The following is a 23,539-nucleotide window of genomic DNA, read 5'->3' as shown; positions in this document are numbered from 1 at the left end:
GACCATAAGACATAGGAGCGGAAGTAAGGCCATTTGGCCCATCGAGTCCACTCCACCATTCAATCATGGTTGATTTCAACTCCATTTACCCGCTCTCTCCCCATAGCCCTTAATTCCTCGAGAAATCAAGAATTTATCAATTTCTGTCTTAAAGACACTCAATGTCCCGGCCTCCACCGCCCTCTGTGGCAATGAATTCCACAGACCTACCACTCTCTGGCTGAAGAAATTTCTCCTCATCTCTGTTCTAAAGTGACTCCCTTTTATTCTAAGGCTGTGCCCCCGCGTCCTAGTCTCCCCTGCTAATGGAAACAACTTCCCTACGTCCATCCTATCCAAGCCATTCATTATCTTGTAAGTTTCTATTAGATCTCCCCTCAACCTCCTAAACTCCAATGAATATAATCCCACGATCCTCAGACGTTCATCGTATGTTAAGCCTACCATTCCTGGGATCATCCGTGTGAATCTCCGCTGGACCCGCTCCAGTGCCAGTATGTCCTTCCTGAGGTGTGGGGCCCAAAATTGCTCACAGTATTCTAAATGGGGCCTAACTAGTGCTTTATAAAGCCTCAGAAGTACATCCCTGCTTTTATATTCCAAGCCTCTTGAGATAAATGACAACATTACATTTGCTTTCTTAATTACGGACTCAACCTGCAAGTTTACCTTTAGAGAATCCTGGACTAGGACTCCCAAGTCCCTTTGCACTTTAGCATTATGAATTTTGTCACCGTTTAGAAAATAGTCCATGCCTCTATTCTTTTTTCCAAAGTGCAAGACCTCGCACTTGCCCACGTTGAATTTCATCAGCCACTTCTTGGACCATTCTCCTAAACTGTCTAAATCTTTCTGCAGCCTCCCCACCTCCTCAATACTACCTGCCCCTCCACCTATCTTTGTATCATCGGCAAACTTGGCCAGAATGCCCCCAGTCCCGTCATCTAGATCGTTAATATATAAAGAGAACAGCTGTGGCCCCAACACTGAACCCTGCGGGACACCACTTGTCACCGGTTGCCATTCCGAAAAAGAACCTTTTATCCCAACTCTCTGCCTTCTGTCTGACAGCCAATCGTCAATCCATGTTAGTACCTTGCCTCGAATACCATGGGCCCTTATTTTACTCAGCAGTCTCCCGTGAGGCACCTTGTCAAAGGCCTTTTGGAAGTCAAGATAGATAACATCCATTGGCTCTCCTTGGTCTAACCTATTTGTTATCTCTTCAAAGAACTCTAACAGGTTTGTCAGGCACGACCTCCCCTTACTAAATCCATGCTGACTTGTCCTAATCCGACCCTGCACTTCCAAGAATTTAGAAATCTCATCCTTAACGATGGATTCTAGAATTTTGCCAACAACCGAGGTTAGGCTAATTGGCCTATAATTTTCCATCTTTTTTCTTGTTCCCTTCTTGAACAGGGGGGTTACAACAGCGATTTTCCAATCCTCTGGGACTTTCCCTGATTCCAGTGACTTTTGAAAGATCATAACTAACGCCTCCACTATTTCTTCAGCTATCTCCTTTAGAACTCTAGGATGTAGCCCATCTGGGCCCGGAGATTTATCAATTTTCAGACCTTTTAGTTTCTCTAGCACCTTCTCCTTTGTGATGGCAACCATATTCAACTCTGCCCCCTGACTTTCCTGAATTGTTGGGATATTACTCTTGTCTTCTACTGTGAAGACTGACGCAAAGTACTTATTAAGTTCCTCAGCTATTTCCTTGTCTCCCATCACTAGATTACCAGCGTCATTTTGGAGCGGCCCAATGTCTACTTTTGCCTCCCGTTTGTTTTTAATGTATTTAAAGAAACTTTTACTATGATTCCTAATGTTACTGGCTAGCCTACCTTCATATTTGATCCTCTCCTTCCTTATTTCTCTCTTTGTTATCCTCTGTTTGTTTTTGTAGCCTTCCCAATCTTCTGACTTCCCACTACTCTTTGCCACATTATAGGCTCTCTCTTTTGCCTTGATGGATTCCCTGACTTCCTTTGTCAGCCATGGCTGCCTAATCCTCCCTCTGATAACCTTTCTTTTCTTTGGGATGAACCTCTGCACTGTGTCCTCAATTACTCCCAGAAACTCCTGCCATTGCTGTTCTACTGTCTTTCCCACTAGGCTCTGCTTCCAGTCGATTTTCGTCAGTTCCTCCCTCATGCGCCTGTAATTACCTTTATTTAACTGTAAAACCTTTACATCTGATTCTACCTTCCTTCTTTCAAATTGAAGACTGAATTCTACCATATTATGATCACTGCTTCCTAAGTGTTCCCTTACTTTAAGATCTTTTATCAATTCTGGCTCATTACATAACACTAAGTCCAGAATAGCCTGTTCCCTCGTGGGCTCCATCACAAGCTGTTCCAAAAAGCCATCCTGTAAACATTCAATGAATTCCCTTTCTTTGGGTCCACTGGCAACATTATTTACCCAGTCCACCTGCATATTGAAGTCCCCCATGATCACTGTGACCTTGCCTTTCTGACATGCCCTTTCTATTTCATGGTGCATTTTGTGCCCCTGGTCCTGACCACTGTCAGGAGGCCTGTACATAACTCCCATTATGGTTTTTTTGCCTTTGTGGTTCCTCAACTCTACCCACACAGACTCCACATCGTCTGACCCTATGTCGTTTAGTGCTATTGATTTAATTTCATTTCTAATTAACAAGGCAACCCCGCCCCCTCTACCCACCTCTCTGTCTTTTCGATAGGTTGTAAATCCCTGGATGTTTGCAAAGGCTTGCAAACGTCTCAGTTGTACCTTTAGAGAAATTCATGTTGGGCTGTATATGTTGAGCTTGTCGGTGATGTCCACATCCAGGAAGGATTAAAAATAAATTAGTGTTGAATGATATCAGGAATCTGAAATGAGTGTTGTAGTATGGGATGAATTGTTAGCTCTTTCACGTGGAACAAGGTGGTAGTGTTCAGAAAATGGTGGCCAATGAGCTACCCACATTTCTGCCACCATCACTGTGGCTGTTGAATGTTCACCAGAGCAACAATGGCTGGAGTAGCTCCTGGAGACGGCAGTGAGCTCATTTAAATACAAACTGAGATTCTATTCCATTAACATGACCTTCATTGCCGTTTTTTGGACAGAGCAGGCAGAGCAAATGTTACGGGTGCATCAATTAGCATTATGTAGTGGTCTAGCTGAAGAGGATCTCGAAGGTGACTTCCTCTGCATGGTTTTGGGGCTAGGTCAAAGCCTTTGAGCTTCTCTTGGCCTAATAAAGCCAAACTGGGTCACTGTCACTCCAACATGTCCCTCCACAGATATTGCTCATACGCCTTGTAGCTTCCTCCAGCCTGGAAATTGCATGGGCCTCCATAGCCTGCGGCCTGCTCCAGGACAGCTGTTGTCTGGCTGCATAGACTACTGATCCACGTCAGACCTAGCCCTCCAAAACAGATTTGGCTTGTGGCAGGATTTATTCAGCATTCGCACACCAAGGGTTACTGACTTGCCATGCGTTTACTGCTCTGGGGGGAGCATCCACACCCTTACGTGTGCTGCACATAAGAAGTCCCAGATGTTTTTTCATCCGTTTTAATTTTCAGCATTCACAATATTTTGCTTTTCTCGTTTCATTGACCAGTTTTAGTTTGACTTGCCCAATAATTGGTGCGGAAAGTTGCCAATGTGCGATATTGGGCTTGAATATGTAAGACGACTTAACATTCCACTTAAAATAACACTGGCAGGAATTTATTTGAAGAATATTTGTACCAAAACTTTGGGTCAGTGGCAAATTTCCTAATAAATAGTGCTGCTGTGCAAATCGGTAATGCTCAATAAGATTTCAAACGGAGCACAATCAATAGAAATCTATGCTCGAGCCCAACCACCAATCTAAACTCCAAACTTGCAACACATTCTAAGTTGATAGATATGTTCCCAAATTAGCCAAAGATTGTTTGGAAAATTAGAACTCAGAACAGCGACTGACCTATGGAAATTCCGGTTGATTTCTGCTGATATTCCTTTGGTGGTTGAGAAACATTGTGAACATCGTCGCATTTCATGATGGCGCGAACCGGGCCCGGGTATATGGCGCTGGAGCGTTTCATGCCGCTCTAGCCTCCATTCGCAGCGCCAAATGGGCCAAACCACACATGCGCAGTTGGGCTGCGCCAACCTGCGCATGCGTGGGGAACATCTTTAGCACGCCAGCCGCGACTCAACATGGCGTCAGTGATCAGGGGCCAGCTGCGCCAGAAAGTAGGCGGGGAAGAGGTCGGCCCGCCAATCGGTGGGACCCGATCGTGGGCCAGAACCCTTCGGAAGCCCCCCCACCCCCCCCGGCGAAGGAGTCCCCCCTCCCCAGCTCCCCACTCCCCCCCCCCCCTCCCCCCACAGGCCGCCCTCGACCGTTCGCGTAGAGTTCCCATCGGCAGCGACCAGAGGTGAACGGCGCCGGCGGGATTCTGTCGTATCGGCACAGCTGTTTGGCCCATTTGGGCCGGAGAATCGGCGGTCCGCAGATTCTAGTGGCCGGCACCGCGCCGGCGCAAATGGCGCCGATTCTCCACACCTTGGAGAATCGCACGCCGGCGTCGGGGCGTCAAGGCACGGTTGCGGCGATTCTCCGGCCCGGCGCAGGGTTCGGAGAATTACCCCCCCTGGTTTGTGAAAAAGATGCTAGTTAAGTATTGCTGAAACCCATATATCAGCTGAAGGTTTAAAATTACCTCTAAACATAGGGATTTGATTTTCCAGTTAGTTCAACCAGTAAGCAAACTGAACTACCAGTGAATAATGTGACTGGGGAGCGGGACGGGGGGGCACGGTAGCACAGTGGTTAGCACAGTTGCTTCACAGCTCCAGGGTTCCAGGTTTTATTCCCGGCTCGGGTCACTGTCTATGCGAAGTTTGCGCTTTCGCCCATGTCTGCGTGGGTTTCCTCCGGGTGCTCCGGTTTCCTCCCACAGTCCAAAAATGTGCAGTTTTGGTGGATTGGCCATGCTAAATTGCCCTTAGTATCCAGAAATGTTGGATTGGGTGGGGTTACTTGGTTAGGGGGATAGGGTGGGGGTGTGGGCTTAGGTAGGGTGCTCTTTCCAAGAGCCAGTGCAGACCCGATGGGCTGAATGGCCTCCTTCTGCTCTGTAAATTCTATGACTGTTCACTTTCAGTTCACCACTCCTGCTTTGTAGTTTCTGAGTCTCGGTAAAAGGTCATGCTATACATTTTGTTTTGCTCTACATCACTAACTCCACCGTTTTCTTGAATAATGCCAACCAAACAGAATTCATCCGCATTTCACTCACTGCACGATATAATTCACTTATGACGGGAAAATAGACTATGCGATGCTGAAGACACCTAATTTACGCTGGTGATGCTTTATATTTCTCGACACTGATTTTTTTTTGACTAAGGAAAAAGTATAAACTTGTTTCTTCAGCCAGCCAGCATCCAGGAGAATGTAAAGAATATTTTGTTCAAGCTTGTCATTAGCTTTAATGTCGCATTTTACATTCAAATCTGATTTAGTTCAACGTCAAAGTTAAAGGGCAGAATTTTGAGGATGACAAACACTTGACATCCTGAGAATCAGGGCGTAATGCACTCCCGCTGACTTTCAGAGGGCCACTGCCATTTAATGCTCAATATAGCTCTGATTGTCAGTGGTCGGGTCTTCTGAAATGAAAAAAAATGAAAATCGCTTATTGTCACAAGTAGGCTTTAAATGAAGTTACTGTGAAAAGCCCCTAGTCACCACATTCCGGCGCCTGTTCGGGGAGGCTGGTACGGGAATTGAACCGGGATGCTGGCCTGCCTTGGTCTGCTTTCAAAGCCAGCAACTTAGCCCAGTGCTAAACTAGCCCCCCTTAGGAAGGAAGTTCCGCCTTGGAGAGCTGTTTCCAACCTGTCCAGGCACAGCACAGCAGTGGCCAGAAACATTACTGCAGCACTCTGCCTGGAACCAAGTCCTGGGACATTTCTTAAAGTTAATCCAAGGGTGGTGGGGTAGGGGATGCTGTGGGGGGTCGGTAGGGGAATGATTGTAGCATCGGTGGGGTAGGACAGGGAGTTGGGAGGGAAAGAGCTTCCAGGTCCCGGAGGAGCATGTACCCCAAATCTATCAGGGCCTTCAGATTGAAGTGCCACACGCCCCACTTTTCCAGGGAAGATGGGGTTTAATCTATTTCTCAGTTTCCCACTCTGCTCTGCCCTGCGCCTGCCTGCCGCAAAATTGAGGCTCTGCAAGTTAGGTTGATTGGCCTTGCTAAATTGCTCCTACGTGGGATTTCGGGGATAGGATGGGGGATTGGGGATAGGATGGGGGATTGGGCCTAGGTAGAATGCTCTTTCAGAGGGTTGCTGCTGACTCGATGGGCCAAATGGCCTCCTTCTGCACTGTAGGGATTCTATGAGCTTCAGCCTGCAATTGGTTTCCTCGTGTGGCAGGCGAGTCAGAGCTGATTGGTCTGAAGACAGCAATTAACATGTCAACCTCATTCTTAGAGGGCACCCTCATTACTCCAGCTCACAGGGGCTGCAGTCTGTGTGTTCTGTGAGCTCCTGCGTTTTTGCCTGAAGGCTTGGTCTTCCGTTTGTTACTCTTCCTTTGGCTCCTGCCTCTACTTTTGGTTGTTTGCTGCCTGCCTGGAAAAGTGGAGGGAAGTTAGGTCCCTGCTGCCTGGAAGAGGGGAGAGGGAGAAGGGGGACGTTTGCCGACCTGGGGAAAGAATGCTTGTCTCCCAGCCCGGCCGGAGCAGGGGGAGCGAGGAGTGGAAGGCAGGAAGAGAGACCTGCTGTCCAGAAGCGAGGGATAGGAGGGCTTAATGACTGTTCCCATTGACCGGAGTTTTCTTTGAGACCAAGGTGGGAGTGGGACTGTGCTGCCTGTGTGTTGCTGGGCCCTTCCTGGGCTGAAGGCTCTGCTCCGCCCTGTCTTCCCAACCAACACCCAGAGTGGGAGTAGGACTACTGGGGATTGTGGTTCTGCTGGACCCTCTCGAAGACGTTGCCTCTTCCCACTGGTCTCCCACTCGCCAGTTATGGTGCCCTGCCCGCCTGTGTCCCTCCTCTTCCTCCCTCTTTATCCATCGTTTGCTGCCCATTCCCTGCTCCATTCCTCAACTTATCTTTCTGGGATGTGGGTGGGGAGTACGTTTGCCACTTCAAGTGCCCCACCCTCCCTGTTTGTTCCACACTGCTGCTCTGACAACAGCCACACTAGGGTGAGTGTAGTAACTGCCTGGATGGCGAAACCATTGTGGTGTTCTTTGCTTTCTTAATGAGGGTGGCTTCAAAGTGTAGTGTCTCACAAAGAACATCAAGCTAAGTTTTGAACAAAGCTAATTTATTTACACTACAACTAAATAGGTTTGACTTGCTTGCTAAGATATAAATGATTATAGATTCACTAAAACCATGATTCTAATTACAGAGCGTCTAATGCCACGGCTAATCTCTACCTCACCTAACAAGCTTCTCCTCGAATCAAGAGTATCACGTGATCCACGTGTATGCACTTGATCGCCATCTAGTGATTGGATGCAGTTACAGTAAATTGGTAACCCTTCATTATTCTTACAATATATGTATTGTCATAACCATCTCTGCAGGTGGTGGGGCCCTCAAGGCCACCGAAGCGGTGTAAATGGTGTGAACTGTAACTCGTGGGGTGCCACATAGTTCAGGCCTCAAACCTCAACTGTTTACAATCAATATAAATGCAAGCAGGGACAGAGTTTAACAGAGCAAAATTTGTGGATGATACTAAAATAATAGGGAAAGCAGGCAGTGAAGAGGAAATACAAATTTGGCAGACAGGTATCGAATGGAGATTGGCCCAAAATTTGGCAAATGGAGTTTATCCAGGTGAGGTGTGAGGTTATCCATTTTGGCCAGGAAAATAGTGAGGCAAATTATTATCTAAATGAAAAGCAGGTTCAAAATGCATCTGGGCAGAGGGATTTGGGTGTCTTTGTTCACGAATGGAAGGAAAGTCTGTATGCAGGTACAAAATGCAATAAGAAAGGCAAATAGAATGTTACAGCTTATTGCAAAAGGACTGGAGTATAAAAGTAGAGAAGTGTTGTTGCAATTGAATAGGGTGTTGGTGAGACCACATCTGGAGCATTATGTCCAGTTTTGGTTTCCTTATTTGAGGAAGTATGTGGTGGCATTGGAAGCAATTCAGAGGCGGTTCACCAGATTGATTCCAGGGATGAAGGGGTTGACGTATGAGATTAAACAGTTTGGGCTTATACTCGCTGGAGTTTAGAAGGATAAGAGAGGATCTGATCGAAGTATACAAAATACTAAATGGGATTGATAAGCAAATGTAGACCAAATATTCACCCTTGTGGGGCAATCTAGAACAAGAGATCACAGATATAGGTTGAGATATAGATTTAAAACTGAGATGAGGAGGCACTACTTCTCGCAGAGGATAGTGAATTTGAGGCACTGACTGCCCCATAGTGCAATGGAGTCTGAATCATTCAATGGTTTCAAGAGGGAGACAGATATATCTCTGGTAAAAAGAAAACGGGTGAAGGGGATATGGGAAACAGATAGGGAGGTGGCTTTGAGACCAGTTAGAGATCAGCCATGATCTGAATGAATAGTGGAGCAGGCTCGAGGGCTGAATTGCCTATGTCTGCTCCCAATTCCTATGTTCTTTTGTTTCTATGTGGGGGTGACGGCCTCCATCACTCCCATGGACCCAGCACCTTTTTGTCTGCTCACACGGTGGTTTGGGCCAATATCTGTAGAGGCATGTGTCCATGCAATGACTGGGGATGCCAACCTCTCGGCCATTCTGGCTGCTTCCCGGATGCAGGTAAAATCGTATTCGTCCTACGTGCCGAGCAGGTGGTCCATATCGGTCTTGAAAGGCGGCTCATGGTGGGAGGGACCCACATGGCAGTGGACCCTCTGGACCCCCATAAACGGCAGAGGATCCGTGGAGAGCGGCGGGGGAGGATCAGTTCAGCTTCCCTCCCCCACTCAGATATGAGTGATTCCTCGATTAATTCTCCTCAACATCATGCCCAGAAGGAAAAGAAGCATGGGGATGACGAGGAGATCTCCTATGCTGACATTGCCACCCGAGCAGGATGCTTCCTGGGCCGGGTGTGGATGGGACCTCCAAGTGTTTGTTCCGCACGGTGCAATTTAGCACCCCGCATTTATTCATTTTTTCAAGCCTGGGGGCAGCAGCAGCGCTCTGCTTCTATGGTTCTGGGTAGGTAGTAGCTTGGAAGGCCCCTTCCCCCTCAATCCCAAACGTCGATGTTGGGCGCTTCAGCCACTATCCTGGAGTTGTTTCCGGTACTTTCCGGTGACCCAGTGTCATGGGGCAGAGCAGAGGGCTGCGCCACAGCGTTCCTCTGGCCCGGGAACCCAGGAGGAGCCCAAAAGGAACCCAACTGTTGACAATCCTGGTGTGCGATCGAGGTAGGCCCAAGCTTTGGCGATGGGCCCAGCCCTGTATAAACCTTACATTGACCCTTACCGACTGCTTTTACAAGGTGGAGTAGTTTGACTAAATAGTTTGACTTAATGTGGTGGACTCGAACCTAGATGGCATTTGCCAGGAGGAGGTCAGCTGCTTGGTGGCAGGTGCGGAACGTGCATTTGAGGATCTCTGTAGTGAGACGGAGGGCTCACGTGTGCCCGGCGCCAGGTTGCCCCTCACCCCTTTGGGGATCCGGGACTCTACCACATTTTGATTATTTTTTTTATGTTTCTGTAGGTATTTCAGGCAGTGCTCTATTAGGGCCCCCCGGCTCGCCCACCCCCTTTGTTCTTTGTTCCCCATTTCCTTTCCTTTAGTTTGCTTGGTGACCATCCCATTTTCAGGTTGTTGCAAGTGATGATTGTTGCTCACCACCGTTGGTGGCCATCGACGCCTGTAGGCCCTGTGTGTGTTTGCTGTTGCCTGTTCAGTTGCCGTGACCTGGAGTGAGGATCGGGTCACGGTGGACTGACCTGATGACGGCGATCGGGTGGGACTGACCTGACCACACAATACGGCAGGGGCGTTGAAGGAATTGTTTTTGCGAATTGCGACTGTCTTTAGTATACTGTTGTCTGTTTGATGTCCTCGGCCTGGAGCGTGAGGGTTCGCTTGCTGCTGCCTCCTCTGGTTCTGTGGCCTGGGGCGGGGAAAGGGAAGCTGTGCAAAGCCTTGCCACTCACAGTGGAACAGAGAAGAGGGTATCCAGTCTCTCCCCCAACGCACCCTGCATCGTGTGAATGTCCGGGGTATTTTTTTGACGGCTGGGACTCTACCATTGAGAAACGCAGGAAGGGGAGCACGAGTATGATGGCCCGAATGGACACCTTGATGGGGGTATTGCAGGCATGTTCTTGTAGCCTGCTGCTGACCTTATGTTGTTGCTGCCTGTTTACTGATTGACATGTATTTGGTTTTCTTTTTGTAACTGCACTGTTGTGGTTTTGTGCTTGTACCGTTCTTCTGTGGCGCAATGGTACCTGGGTGTTAATGGCATGCCGCCTCTTCTGGGTGCTGTAAATACTTTGGTTTTGTTCACTTGAAATGTTTACCATTTAGTAAACAAAATATTCACAAGGGCTGCAGATTAAATAATCTATGCATCAGGACTAGTAATCCAGAGAGCAAGGTAATGCCCCGGTGATCAGATTTCAAATCCCACTATAGCAATGAATCTAAGTAACAATCTTCTATTCTGACACTAATCCATGACAGTCAAATGTCCATCACTGATTTTGGACCTTCCATGCAGCTTATCCCCTTTGTCCTTACACTGTGGGATTCAGATCTCACAGGAGTCATCCTCCCCCCTTTGAGAGAGTCTTCAGGTCTCCTGACGCAGGGAAGCTCCCCTTTCCTGAGTCCCCCACTCTGCCCTTGCAGCCTGGTCTCTCATGGGATATCACCCAAGAACCTCACATTTACCCCAATGTGACCCTCTGTAATCACCTCCTCCCAACCACATTCTAGTTCCAACTCTGGAAGGGCACTGCCGTAACAGCGATATCATTACAAGCCCAGCAATGAGGATAGGGGAAATGTTGGCTGCATGCCATCTGCCAGAACCATTTAACCCAAGGGGCGTCCCGACATGGAAGGTAGGTAAGGCCTGTAAGCGACCACTTACCACGAGATGGTGATACTGAACCACACCCAAACCACCAGCCAGTAAGTGGGGAGGGAGTTCCATGGTGAGCACTGGCTAGTGACGTGCTAATACATTAAATGAGGTTCCAGGCACCTGTGGCATTTTTCAACTTACTTCTCCGGCGAGGTGGTTGAAAATCGGAAATTTCAATCTTGCCGGAGAGATGTGTTTCCTGATTCTCTTCAGATTTTGCGCCCGTGTCGTCGATCCTGTGCATAGCTAATGCAGGCTCAAAATTGACCCCGTGACTTGGGCAACACATTCCTGCTGTTCACCAACTCACCTACATCAAACCACACCTTCCTGGTGAGACCAGCAGATTTCTTTCTCCCATTGCCCTGGGGAAAAGTATGTCCCTTCTCCTCCTGACTATACCCAACAGTACTTCCAGTGATGTGCCAGTGTATCTGGATGCTACCCCTCACTCTATATCCGCCGTCCATCTTAAATACCTACAACTTCCACTTGTGCAGCCTGTCTGAACCGCAGCTGAGCTTGCGTCACGTGGGTACGGAGCACACCCTCTGCATAGTTTGGAGATGAAAAAATACGGAAAGCAAAATGAATAGGTTCAAATGAGTTGAGAAGGCAGCTTTCAACCCAATCATTTGACTTTCTGGTTTCACCCCCACAACTTTTTCTCCTCTGCTGAGGAGGAATCTTCATACCAATATTGGGCCATGGTCATGGAATCTTACAGCACAGATAAAGGCATGTCATCCTCTTGTACTTGTGCTGGCTGCTTGTAAGAACCATGAAATTAGTCCCACTCCCCTACTGTCTCCCCTGAGCTCAGTACATTTCTTTTACCTTCTCAAAGGTATCTTCAAATATTTTTCAAAGGTTACTCTTGAATCTTTTTCTACATTTCAGGAAATGCATTCAGAGCAATTCATGGTATGAAAAAACAATCGTCTCATTATCACTAGTCTTAATCTTTTGCAAATTATTTTAAATCTTCCTGTTACCAATACAGCTGCCAGTGAAAGCAATTTAACTGTAAGTAGTCTATTGAAATTCCTCTTTATTTTGAACATATCTATTAAATCTCCCCTTGACTTTCTCTGCTCCCAATACGCGACTGTCTCCAAGTTGTTACGACTCTGGCAACTCTCCTGTGCATTCTCTCCAAGGCAATTGACATCCTCTTTGAAAATGTGTTGCCAAGAATAAGGTACAATACTCTAGCTGATGCCTAAACGGTGGTGCATAAAGGTTTATCATAACTTGTTTGCTTTTTTTCACTGTGCCTCAGTTGATAAAACCAGTAACCAGTATGTTTTTTTAACAGTTTCATCAACTTTTCCTGCAATCTTCAAAGACTTATATGTAAATCCTTAGGTTTCCCAGTTCCCACAAACCATTGGAATTCTGTCATTTACAGGGCAGCACAGTGGCTCAGTGGGTTAGCCCTGTAGCGTCACGGAGCCGAGGTCCCAGGTTCGATCCCGGCTCTGGGTCACTGTCCTTGTGGAGTTTGCACATTCTCCCCGTGTTTGCGTGGGTTTCGCCCCCACAACCCAAAGATGTGCAGGGTAGGTACATTGGCCACGCTAAATTGCCCCTTAATTGGAAAAATGAATTGGGTACTCTAAATTTAAAAAAAAGAATTCTGTCATTTACTTTTTATTCTTCTTGGCAAAATGCATTGCTTCACACTATTCTGCATGAGATATCATCTACAATGTCATTGCCCATGTCACTAATTTGTCCACTATCTTCCTCATTGTTTGCGACATTTACATGTTTTGGATCATCTGCAAATGTTGAAATTGTAACACCATGCCCACGTTCAGGTCGATATTTATCAAATAGAATGGGTCATCAAGGAACATCAGTGTATCCTCCACTCCTGTCTGAGTTATTCCCACCACTCTCAGCTTTCTGTTACTTATACTGCCACTTTAATCCCACGGCCTTTAACTTTTGCAGACAAATCTACTAAATGTCAATTTTTAAAATGCATTTTGAGAGTCCATACAATCAACACCACATCCACTACCATTATCAACCCTTCGATTAATTAATCGAAAAAATTAATCTAGTTTGTCAGGCATAACTTATTTTTAACAAACTGATGTTGGGTGTCATTAATTACATGTGTTTTTCCAAGTGAAATTAATGCCATTGCTTTAATTACACTACTCAAGAGTACTTTCTATTCAATTACTGTGACTGTTCCTCAGAGGTATTTTATCCCTTGTCAGAGAAATAACGTTTCATTGATTGAGATTGCAAACATTCTGAAATGTAATTAATTATAATATAATTAATGCTCGAAGTAAAGTCCAACTGCTAGGTGGTGTGCCAATGACTCCTGAGTACAACTTTGCTAAAATATACAAATATCCTTTAGCACAGAAAATGCTAGAGGAATAGACATAGGGGTCAAGAGGGCAAGAGTTCCATCAACAAACAATGGCTCCACCAACTGCAGTAAACAGTTGGAGTTGAGCACATATGAACTCTTAAGGAGAACAATGTCACCAAGGATACTCTAGATGCCACAGAAAGTCCACCTCTCCTCCACTGTAGAGGAACTTAGCAAAGCTCCAGGTACTAATGGTATACCAGCTGAATTCTTCAAGCAGGGAAGACCAGCACTCCTGCTGCATCTGTACAAACCTCCTTGTCTCTGCTCACTGGGTTGGGGGGGGGGGGAGGGAGGGGGGGGAAAGGAAGATGTGATGTGCAGTATGCATGATGCAAATGTTGGGACCATGTACAACAATAAAGGCGACTACAGCAAATGCAACAACCATTGAGGCATTGCCCTGATGGGAATTGTGGGAAAAATACTTCCCTTGTTGCCTTTGTCAGGCTGCAGATACTGGCTGAACACATCCATTCGTGATCTTCTATTCTGGCAGCTGCAAGAGAAATGCCACAAACAAAGGAGACCGCTATATAATGCCTTCAATCTTCCTAAGGCAGTCAACCACATGAGCAGAGGCAGTCTATTCAAGATGCTGAAGAAAATTGGCTGTCCACATGCTGCTCAAGGTGATCTCCACGATGGGTAAGGTCAGCTATGATAGGGCAACATCAGAATCCTTTGAGATCCACAGTGGAATCAAATAAGATTGCTTGTTTTGTGGCGCCGATACTCTTTGGCATATTATTCTCTTTAGAGTATAGGCATCTACTGAGAGTGTCTACTTACATTCCAGAACTGACAAAAAGTTGTTCGGCCTTACTTACCTCAGGTCCAAAACAAAGGTGCATCACATCCTCATCCAAGAGTTGCTCAATGCTGTTGGTGGAACATTAGCATTCCACATGGAGAAATGCCTGCAGTGGCACATGTACAAACTCCCTCATGCCTGTAAAGAGTTTGATTTGACCGTCAACACCAGGAAGATATATGACACAGCCCAGGATGTTGTCCTGCTGTCATTTATCAGCATTGACAATGTGACACTGGAGGTCATTGATAGCTTCACATATCTAGACTCCACAATCACCAGCAATCTGTCACTTGATGCCGAAATCAACACGTGCATCACAAAAGCTGTAGATGTTATATCCAAGCTGAGTAAGAGGGTGTGGAACAGCGGCAACCTGACTGAGAACACAAAACTGCGAGTCTACCAAGCCTGTATCCTCAGTGCACCCCTCTACAATGGTAAGACCTGGGCATATGGGCAACATATGGCAGGCAGGAAAAAAGTTAAAATGTTTCCACTGCTGCTGCCACAGACGTATTCTTAGCTTCTCTTGGCAGAACAAGTTAATCAACTCAGTGGTCTTGGAGCGTATTAATTCAATCTGTATACATTAATTGCTAAACCAACAACACCTGTGATGACTAGTTCATGTTCATCGGATGGATGATAGTCAGCCATATGCCAAAAACCATCTGTGCGGTGAACATGTCACTGGGTCATGACCTCCAGTGTGTCCCTACAAGAACACTTGCAAGTGAGATATGAAGATGGTGGATATTGACACTGAAAACTGTGAGGTAATCTTTGACAGCCATGATTTCTGGAGGCTGACTCTTTGACAGGACATTGAGAGAGGCGAGCAGAAATGGCGAGGAGAGCCCAGAGAAAACAGACTTGCCCTCTGGCCCCGATACCCTTTGGCATATTCTTCTCTTTAGATTTGTTGTATACCTTCAGGACATCTACTGAGGGCGTCTACTTACATTCCAGAACTGACAAAAAGCTGTTCAACCTTGCTCACCTGAGGTCCAAGACAAAGGTGCATCAAATTCTCATCCAAGATTTGCTCAATGCTGTTGATGCAATATTCACATTCCACATGGAGGAACACCTGCAGTGGCAAATGGACAAAGTCCCTCATGCCTGTAAAGAGTTTGATTTGACCGTCAACATCAGGAAGATAGATGACACAGCCCAGGGTGTTGTCCTGCTGTCATCTATCAGCATTGACAATGTGACACTGGAGGTCGTTGATAGCTTCACATATCTGGACTCCATAATCACCAGCAATCTGTCACTTGATGCTGAAATCAACACATGCATCACAAAAGCTGTAGATGTTATGTCCAAGCTGAGTAAGAGGGTGTGGAACAGCGGCAACCTGACTGAGAACACCAAACTGCGAGTCTACCTAGCCTGCATCCTCAGTGCACCCCTCTACAATGGTGAGACCTGGGCATATGGGCAACATATGGCAGGCAGGAGCAAAAGGTGAAAGGTTCCTACTGCTGCTGCCACCGACGTACCATTAGCTTCTCTTAGCAGGGCAAGATCACCAAATTACTGGTCCTGGTGTGTGTTAATCCCATCGGTGTTCACTCATTGCTAAACCAACAACACTGTGCTGACTGGTTCATGTTTATTCTATAGATGATAGCCTAATGCTAAGAAAACCTTCTGTACGGTGAACATGTCACTGGGTCATGATCTCCTGTGTGTCCCTACCTCCGCTACAAGAACACTTGCAAATGAGATATGAAGATAGCGGGCATTGACACTAAAAGCTGTGAGATCATCTCTGACAGCCATGATCTCTGGAGGCTGACTCTTTGGAAGGACATTGAGAGAGGCAAGCAGATACGACGAGTAGAGCCCAGAGAAAACAGACTGCAGCAAATCATGCACCTTCTCAACATACTGTCTTACTATGCAGAAAATGTGGCAAGGGCTGCTATGCCTAATAGAGCCACGAAGTCACAACAGGCAATGCTTGGCAGATTTGACCACCACACTGCAAGCCATTGTTTTATGAGATCGATGCCTATCATATAGGTTGTGGTAACACAACATTTCCTGTTATAAAATCTTTTTTTTAAATTTAGAGTACCCAATTATTATTTTTTTTCCAATTAAGGGGCAATTTTAATGTGGCCAATCCACATAACCTGCATATCTTTGGGTTGTGGGGGTGAAACCCACGCAGACATGGGGAGAATGTGTAAACACTGCAGGGACAGTGATCCAGGTCTGGGATTCGAACCTGGGACCTCAGCGGCGCAGTCCCAATGCTAACCACTGCACCGCATGCCACCCTGCATTTCCTGTTATAAAATAAGAGTAACTTATTAAGCCACTTTGCATCACATAGACTCGATGATACTGAGGCTTCTTTAAATAATTCTCGCTGATCAAATTACTTACAAACATGGATTACTTCAAGCATCAATTCTTTAAGTAAAATAACCAGTGTCCACAGATTATGGGACTTAAAGAAATTTGCATTCTGTTCATTGAATAATATGAAGGCTGAAGGATTAAACAGAAATAGCTCCCATGATCCTCATCGACATGGTGCAATGGAATCTTTGACATCCACCGGAGATAGCAGACATGACCTCATGCCTCATCCCAAAGTGTTCACCTCTGTGGCACACCCTCAGTATTAAAATCAATGGGCAAAGATTTGTGGGCAGTGCACATGCAAAACCCCCTGGTTTGTGTGGCTGGTCTGTGAAAATGCACTTCTTAAATGGGTCAATTTCTGACATGATTGTGAAGAGATAGCACAGATAGAGGCTGGGATTATCCTTCTCTGCCAGTACAACTGGTATTCTGAGAATAGTGCGTGGGCCCAAAATAGGGATTCGCGCCAGGTGTCAGGCCTGTCACAAGTCTCCAGACCCGCCCCGCCGGCCATAACGTGCTTCGAGCTGTGGGTGGGAATCCGATGATTATGCAAAACTATTTTTTCTACATGTCATTAGCGGGCTTGAAGCCCAATATAAAGTTCTGCCGTGATGCTCTCCCCCCCCCCCCCAAAGTGGTAACTGCACTGGCCGGGCTTTGTTGCTTTGTTGCAGTTCCTGGCAAGAGAGGACCTGGTGGATTGGACCCCGACAGGAGAGTCAAGGAGACAAGCCCATGTGCCCCTCTGCCGCAGCTTGTCTGCAGATGGAGGGTCCAAAGGGTCCTAGGGATTGGGTGGGCTGCAGGTGTGAAATGTCCTCTGATTAACAGGAGAAATAAGTTTCACCCAGGGGAGATTCCCTTTTGTAACCTATATGATTAGCAGGTGCAGACTAGCCACTTGAATTGCTCTGCTAGTCTGCTGCAGAGCGGATCAAACAGCTGATTGTTGATATAAGGCAGGAAACCTCAAGTTCTGTCCCTGTCTCCACAGCTGCTCACTAAGCCCCATGCATTTAACACTTCATTTTTTTAAGTCGCTTCCTTCCTAGAAAGCTCAAAACATTTGAAATCCTTTGTTTTCATTTGAATGTCATGGTCCATTACCTTTGACTAACCTTTGATTGACAGCTTAATGGTTTTTACACAGTAGGCAGGAAGTTTGTTTATTTATTTCCCTTCATGGTTGAATGCATCTGAACTACCCCCCATTGTTCCTAACGGCAATGTTTGTAAACACTCAATAGGAACTGACAGCACTTAGCTGCTTCAAAGTTGCTGCCAGCTGCCAATCAGGAGAAAGATGTTTATGGAGATTAAAGTGACCAGGCCACTTCAAGGTGTTCCCAGTACACTGACAAGAATAAAGATGTTGATCAGAGCTTTCGGGAAATCACTATGCCAAGAATGATCTTCAGGTTTCCCCGGGCTAGAAGGGGCAGTCTAGCCATGAGATCCCCATTCTAGGGAAGAGTCAACCCCTCGCTTGTAGCCCAAGCCCACCCAACACACAGGGCCCTTGGGTGATCCTCCCTCTGCAGCCTGGCAGTAGCAAAGGGGCCCACGAGCAATAACTTACCTTCTTGACCCCCCTCGGGGTTCAACATGCCAGGCCAGGGTGTCAATGCCAGGGGCAGTGAACCGTTGTTACTTACAAGTGGCGGCGTCTTAAGGGGGGCCTGGGCAGCTAAGGGAGAAAGGGCCTAAGGGACGAAATTGGTGAAGGTGGGCTGACCGGCGTGTTTTCTGATATGCACAATTTTAAACACTAAAAGTGGGTGAATCCCACCTTAGAGACATTTGCAGCGGCACCCTGGGAAACACTTTGGTTTCCCACTGGTAGGAGCACTTAGTCTGCAAATGGGAGAATTGTGCCCAGAGTGTATTCTTTCCCATATTAATATGAAGTTTTGAACTGTGCTTGGAAAGAGTGATGCCTCTAGAAATGGCTACAAAATGTGCCAGGCTGTTTGATATTCTGATAAAAGTAAAAGTTAGTTCAGATCAGAAGTACTGTGCTATTACCCATTGAAAGTAATGTGATGAGGAATCATTTCAGAGGAAACTAAGGACTAGATTTATTTCAGCTCATTCTAATGGGACCTATGGCGACCAGGCCCAGTTATTCCTGGGAGAGGCCCCATATCAATCTCCTAGCAGCAGCAAAACCTCCCAGATTAACTCAATGGGCAGAAGGAGCTGATGCAGGATTCTCAGTCACTAACAATGGGAGTTCAATTAGACTCATCAATAATCTTATTGGCACTCTTTATCCCTGAGCCCACTGCAATTTAGTTGTAGCCCAGGCATGAAATAGGGACCACAGGGTTTTAATATGCCTCCTGAAGGCCCCCCAGCAAACTCTGTTCGGTTTGTCAGTGGCCTCCTGGGATCCGTCGTTATCAGGCATTTTTCGCCTGATCAAGGGACCTATTACTGTCGGGAGAAGGGAGCTGAAAATCATTCTCTTGCCTTGCCCCTGTTAACCCACACAATTTCCAGCATGCTTCACTGACCTTTGATCTGGGGCCCCTTGGTGATTATGGGCATCTGGTGCATGTCCTGCAGCTGTCCCATAAGACCATAATATGTAGAAGCAGAGATAGGCCATTCAGCCCATCAAGTCTGCTCCACCATTCAATGAGACCATGACTGACCTGATATGATAATTCTCAACTCTTCTTTCTTGCCTTATCCTCATAACCCTTGATTGCCTTACTGATTAAAAATCTGGCCCTCTGGCATTGATGCAATGAGGAGTCGACAGGCCATGATTGGCTGGCCGTTCTCAATAGACAGTATTGCTGCCGCCAGTGTCTTGAATCCTGGGGAGGGCCCGACAGTGGCCACTTGAGTGCCTGAAAGACACTTAACACCATCTGGTCTCTACCATGGAACCGAGGGGGTTCTATGACCAGTGGGCATGATCCCTGTCAGGCCGACTATATCCAGCTCTAAGTTTAGGAGCTGAGCGCGTGGCAGTCACAATAAAATAAATTATGTAATAATTTTGGGTTAATTTTATTGCTTATCATGATGGATCAGCAGGTTCTCCACGTGACTTATTTTCAGTGCTGGACCACAGCTGATTCTTCAAAGTAACACAGTTTGCAAATGTTATAATGTGGACTATATTATTAAGATAAAGTGAAAAGGAAGGAAGTGAGGGGTTCCTACGCCCTAAAATTGAACCTTGATCAGTTTGGTTTATCAATTGAACCTTAATCAGGGCAGCATGGTGGCCTAGTGGTTAGCACAACCGCCTCACGGCGCTGAGGTCCCAGGTTCGATCCCGGCTCTGGGTCACTGTCCATGTGGAGTTTGCACATTCTTCCCGTGTCTGCGTGGGTTTCGCCCCCACAACCCAAAAAAATGTGCAGAGTAGGTGGATTGGCCACGCTAAATTGCCCCTTAATTGGAAAAAATAATTGGCTAATCTAAATTTATTAAAAAAAATTGAACCTTAATCATTCTACTGCTGATGTCATATGTCATGTATTAGAGATAATCTTTTGCATTTAATTTTTTTCAGATTTTCCTCAGCAAATATTTTTCTACATGAGTCATTGGTTGGGACACACAATAGTCATGATACAAGATCTCTCAGGTTATCAGAGAATAAAACAAAATAGCTCACAAGAGATCGTAGAAATACCTGAGTGATGATTGCAGCAGAAATGCCCATAATAAATATAGTTTAAAAATTGCAAAGGAAATTTGATAAAGGTTGTGTAAAATAAATAGTGTGCACAAAAAATGCTTCGGAAATCAGAAGCACAAAGGGACTTAGGAGTCCTTGTTCAAGATTCTCTTAAGGTTCACGTGCAGGTTCAGTCGGCAGTTAGGAAGGCAAATGCAATGTTAACATTCATGTCAAGAGGGCTAGAATACAAGAGCAGGGATGTGCTTCTGAGGCTGTATAAGGCTCTGGTCAGACCCTATTTGGAGTATAGTGAGCAGTTTTGGGCCCTGTATCTAAGGAAGGATGTGCTGGTCTTGGAAAGGATCCAGAGGAGGTTCACAAGAATGATCCCTGGAATGAAGAGCTCGTTGTATGAAGAACGGTTGAGGACTCTGGGTCTGCATTCGTTGGAGTTTAGAAGGATGAGGGGGGATCTCATTGCAACTTACAGGTTACTGCATGGCCTGGATGTGGAGAGGATGTTTCCACTTTTACAAAAAACAAGAACCAGAGGACAGAATCTCAGACTAAACGGGCAATCCTTTAAAACAGAGATGAGGAGCAATTTCTTCAGCCAGAGGATGGTGAATCTGTGGAACTCTTTGCCACAAAAGGCTGGGGAGGCCAAATCACTGAGTGTCTTTAAGACAAGAGATGGATAGGTTCTTGATTAATAAGGGAATCAGGGGTTAGGGAGAGAAGTCATGAGAGTGGGGATGAGAAAAACATCAGTCATGATTGAATGGCGGAGCAGACTCGATGGGCCGAGTGGCCTAATTCTGCTCCTATGTCTTATAGCCTTATTGTCTTATTCCATTTGAATAAATTATAACTGCTTTCATTTTGAGAATTTTGAAATGGTATATAAGTGGTGGCACAGAGCAGTCAATTGTATTTGATAAAGCATTTATTAAGTACCTATCTGGTTCAGCTGCATAGCTTTATACAAGTCAAGGACTTGCCATTAATTTCTATGGAAACCTTTTTCATTAAGTGTATAATTATTACAAGGTTTACATCAGTTTATCGAATTGTAACCCACACTGAACTGGTACATTTCTACTCATCCACCCTCATCATTGTAACAACATATCTGTAAAATTACATATCGAAATGGATCAATTTTAATTCATTATTGTTCTCTTAACATTGTCAGTTTACATGATCAAAATGTAATTCATTGTCATACCCTTAACGTTCCAATTGTTGCAGTAAATTGTACATTTCTGTGGACCTTTTCCAATAAAGCAATCTTTCCACCAAATGTATATGTCTAAATGATACACTCACAAACTGTATAAAAGTGAAGGAAATTAATTTGCCAAGCTGATAGACTTCTTACCCAAAGCTTACGCTCCCCTAAGAGATGTTGCTATTTTAGGAAAAAGGAGATATTACAGTAATGAGGAACATTTCCCAGTTTGAATTCCTATTCTAATAAAGTATGCTGACTTTTTCCCTTAATTTTATAAATTGTACCTTCACATATATGGTCCAATTGGTGCTTTGTGTATCCAGGAGGTTTTTGTCAAGTGTACATGTTTTAAGTGAAAAGATTAAAACCTGGTAAAAATGGAAGAAATTAATCATAAAATAGCAATATATCCTCAGCATAAATACGGTGGCAAAACTAAACCCCAAGCATATCAAATGTTTTCATTAACCATGTTATCTCGCATTAATAAATTAGCTGATTTAAATCAAATTGCATGACAACAATGTCCAGTGGCTTCATGATTTTCTGAAGACTCAAACAATATTTCCCCTTTGTGAATATGAGATGATTTTAAAAGCTGCTGGAAGTATCACAATCATAATCTCACTGCAATTTCCTTTTTTATTTATTAAAACATTAATGTGTTATTGTTGTTTATTTGTCCCCTGCAGCATTAGCTACCAAGCAAACATACGTCAGCTACAGTAATCATGCAATCTGAGTGAATGCGACACTCCTTAAGGTCTTTCGAGATTTGGAAGTGAAGAACAATCTGAAAGACAGACATCTCATTAGCCTGGATGTCCACCAACAAAGCTCCTAGAAGACCAATGGAATGAGGATGATATCCAAGTTTAGCATTCAGTAGGAGACCCAAAACATCAAGATGACAAACTGCACGGAAGGAGGATGACAATTCCTGAATCTCTGATTCTTTGATAATTGTCAACAAAATTAACTCCCTTTAAATCTTGTGAAGTTGTCTGTGATTGTGTCAGAGTTGTTTTTATTTCCATTGATTTTGAACTTACTCTATGTGTTGCAAAATAAAATATGTCTAAGTGCTCACCAAATAGATGGCAAGTTAATGTATGTGACAAACTGACTGAAAAAAAAAATGTCTGCTTTATGTCCTGACCAATCAAAAGTACAGTGCCTGGTTGTTTATGAATACTTAATGGAAAGTGTAGAGCATGTTCATTTTTATACAAAAAAATTTCTAATAAAATAGTGTTTTGCAACTGTGTGGAGTTTTCTTTCACTGAAGGAGATTCTTGAAGTATGAAAGTGGGTGTATTTTGCTTGATGGGCTGGTTTTCCCGTTCAATTTTTTATTCCCTCTAGATGTAGCTATAGTGACAATTAAGCAGAGACTTAGAGAGATTGATGAGACAGTACAAAGAAGCACTCTATATTAATTCAAATTTAACAGACATAAGCTGTGAGCCACACTTGACCAATGTACTTCATGCCTAATTATACCTATATTAGTGTTCTTTCACTTAAAATTGCATAACTCTTGGCTCCGTTATAAATTCAAATAGGATTTGTGTTTTCACTCCATTAACAATAATTTTTGGCCACATGGCGCGAACAATATGGCCATGCCAACCCCATTAGTCTTAGATAAAGATTATTTATTAGGTGCATCTTTCATGGTTTTAGCGACCTGTATCAAGCCATATAATTTCATTTTGTTTGTTTTAATGCACATGACTTTATCAGTGGATTACTTTAAAACATAATGCATTATATATATTTGGTAATCAATCAATGAATTAAAAACAACTAAAACATACTAAAATGGTGCCGAGGACCTGGATTCAATTCCAGGCCTCGGGTGACTGTACGTGTGGAGTTTGCACATTCTCCCCGGGTCTGTGTCCCCACAAACCCAAAGATGTGCAGGGTAGGTGGACTGGTGGCACAA

General features: G+C 45.1%; 1 protein-coding gene across 1 annotated transcript in view; it reads left to right on the top strand.

Moving 5' to 3' along the window:
• LOC119978492 (metabotropic glutamate receptor 4-like) overlaps positions 1 to 22,851 on the top strand; it is a 1,510,615-nt gene extending 1,487,764 nt beyond the window's left edge. Inside the window, exon 11 of the mRNA XM_038820161.1 lies at positions 22,281 to 22,851. Within this exon, the coding sequence (XP_038676089.1) occupies positions 22,281 to 22,330 (50 nt within the window). The 3' untranslated portion in view covers positions 22,331 to 22,851. The remainder of the gene's footprint in view (positions 1 to 22,280) is intronic.
• Positions 22,852 to 23,539: the final 688 nt, after the last annotated feature.

Source organism: Scyliorhinus canicula, chromosome 15 (assembly GCF_902713615.1).
Source record: "Scyliorhinus canicula chromosome 15, sScyCan1.1, whole genome shotgun sequence".
Classification (NCBI taxonomy): Eukaryota; Metazoa; Chordata; class Chondrichthyes; order Carcharhiniformes; family Scyliorhinidae; genus Scyliorhinus; species Scyliorhinus canicula.
The sequence above is the reverse complement of the archived record's forward strand: the minus strand, read 5'-3'. Positions and strand labels throughout refer to the sequence as shown.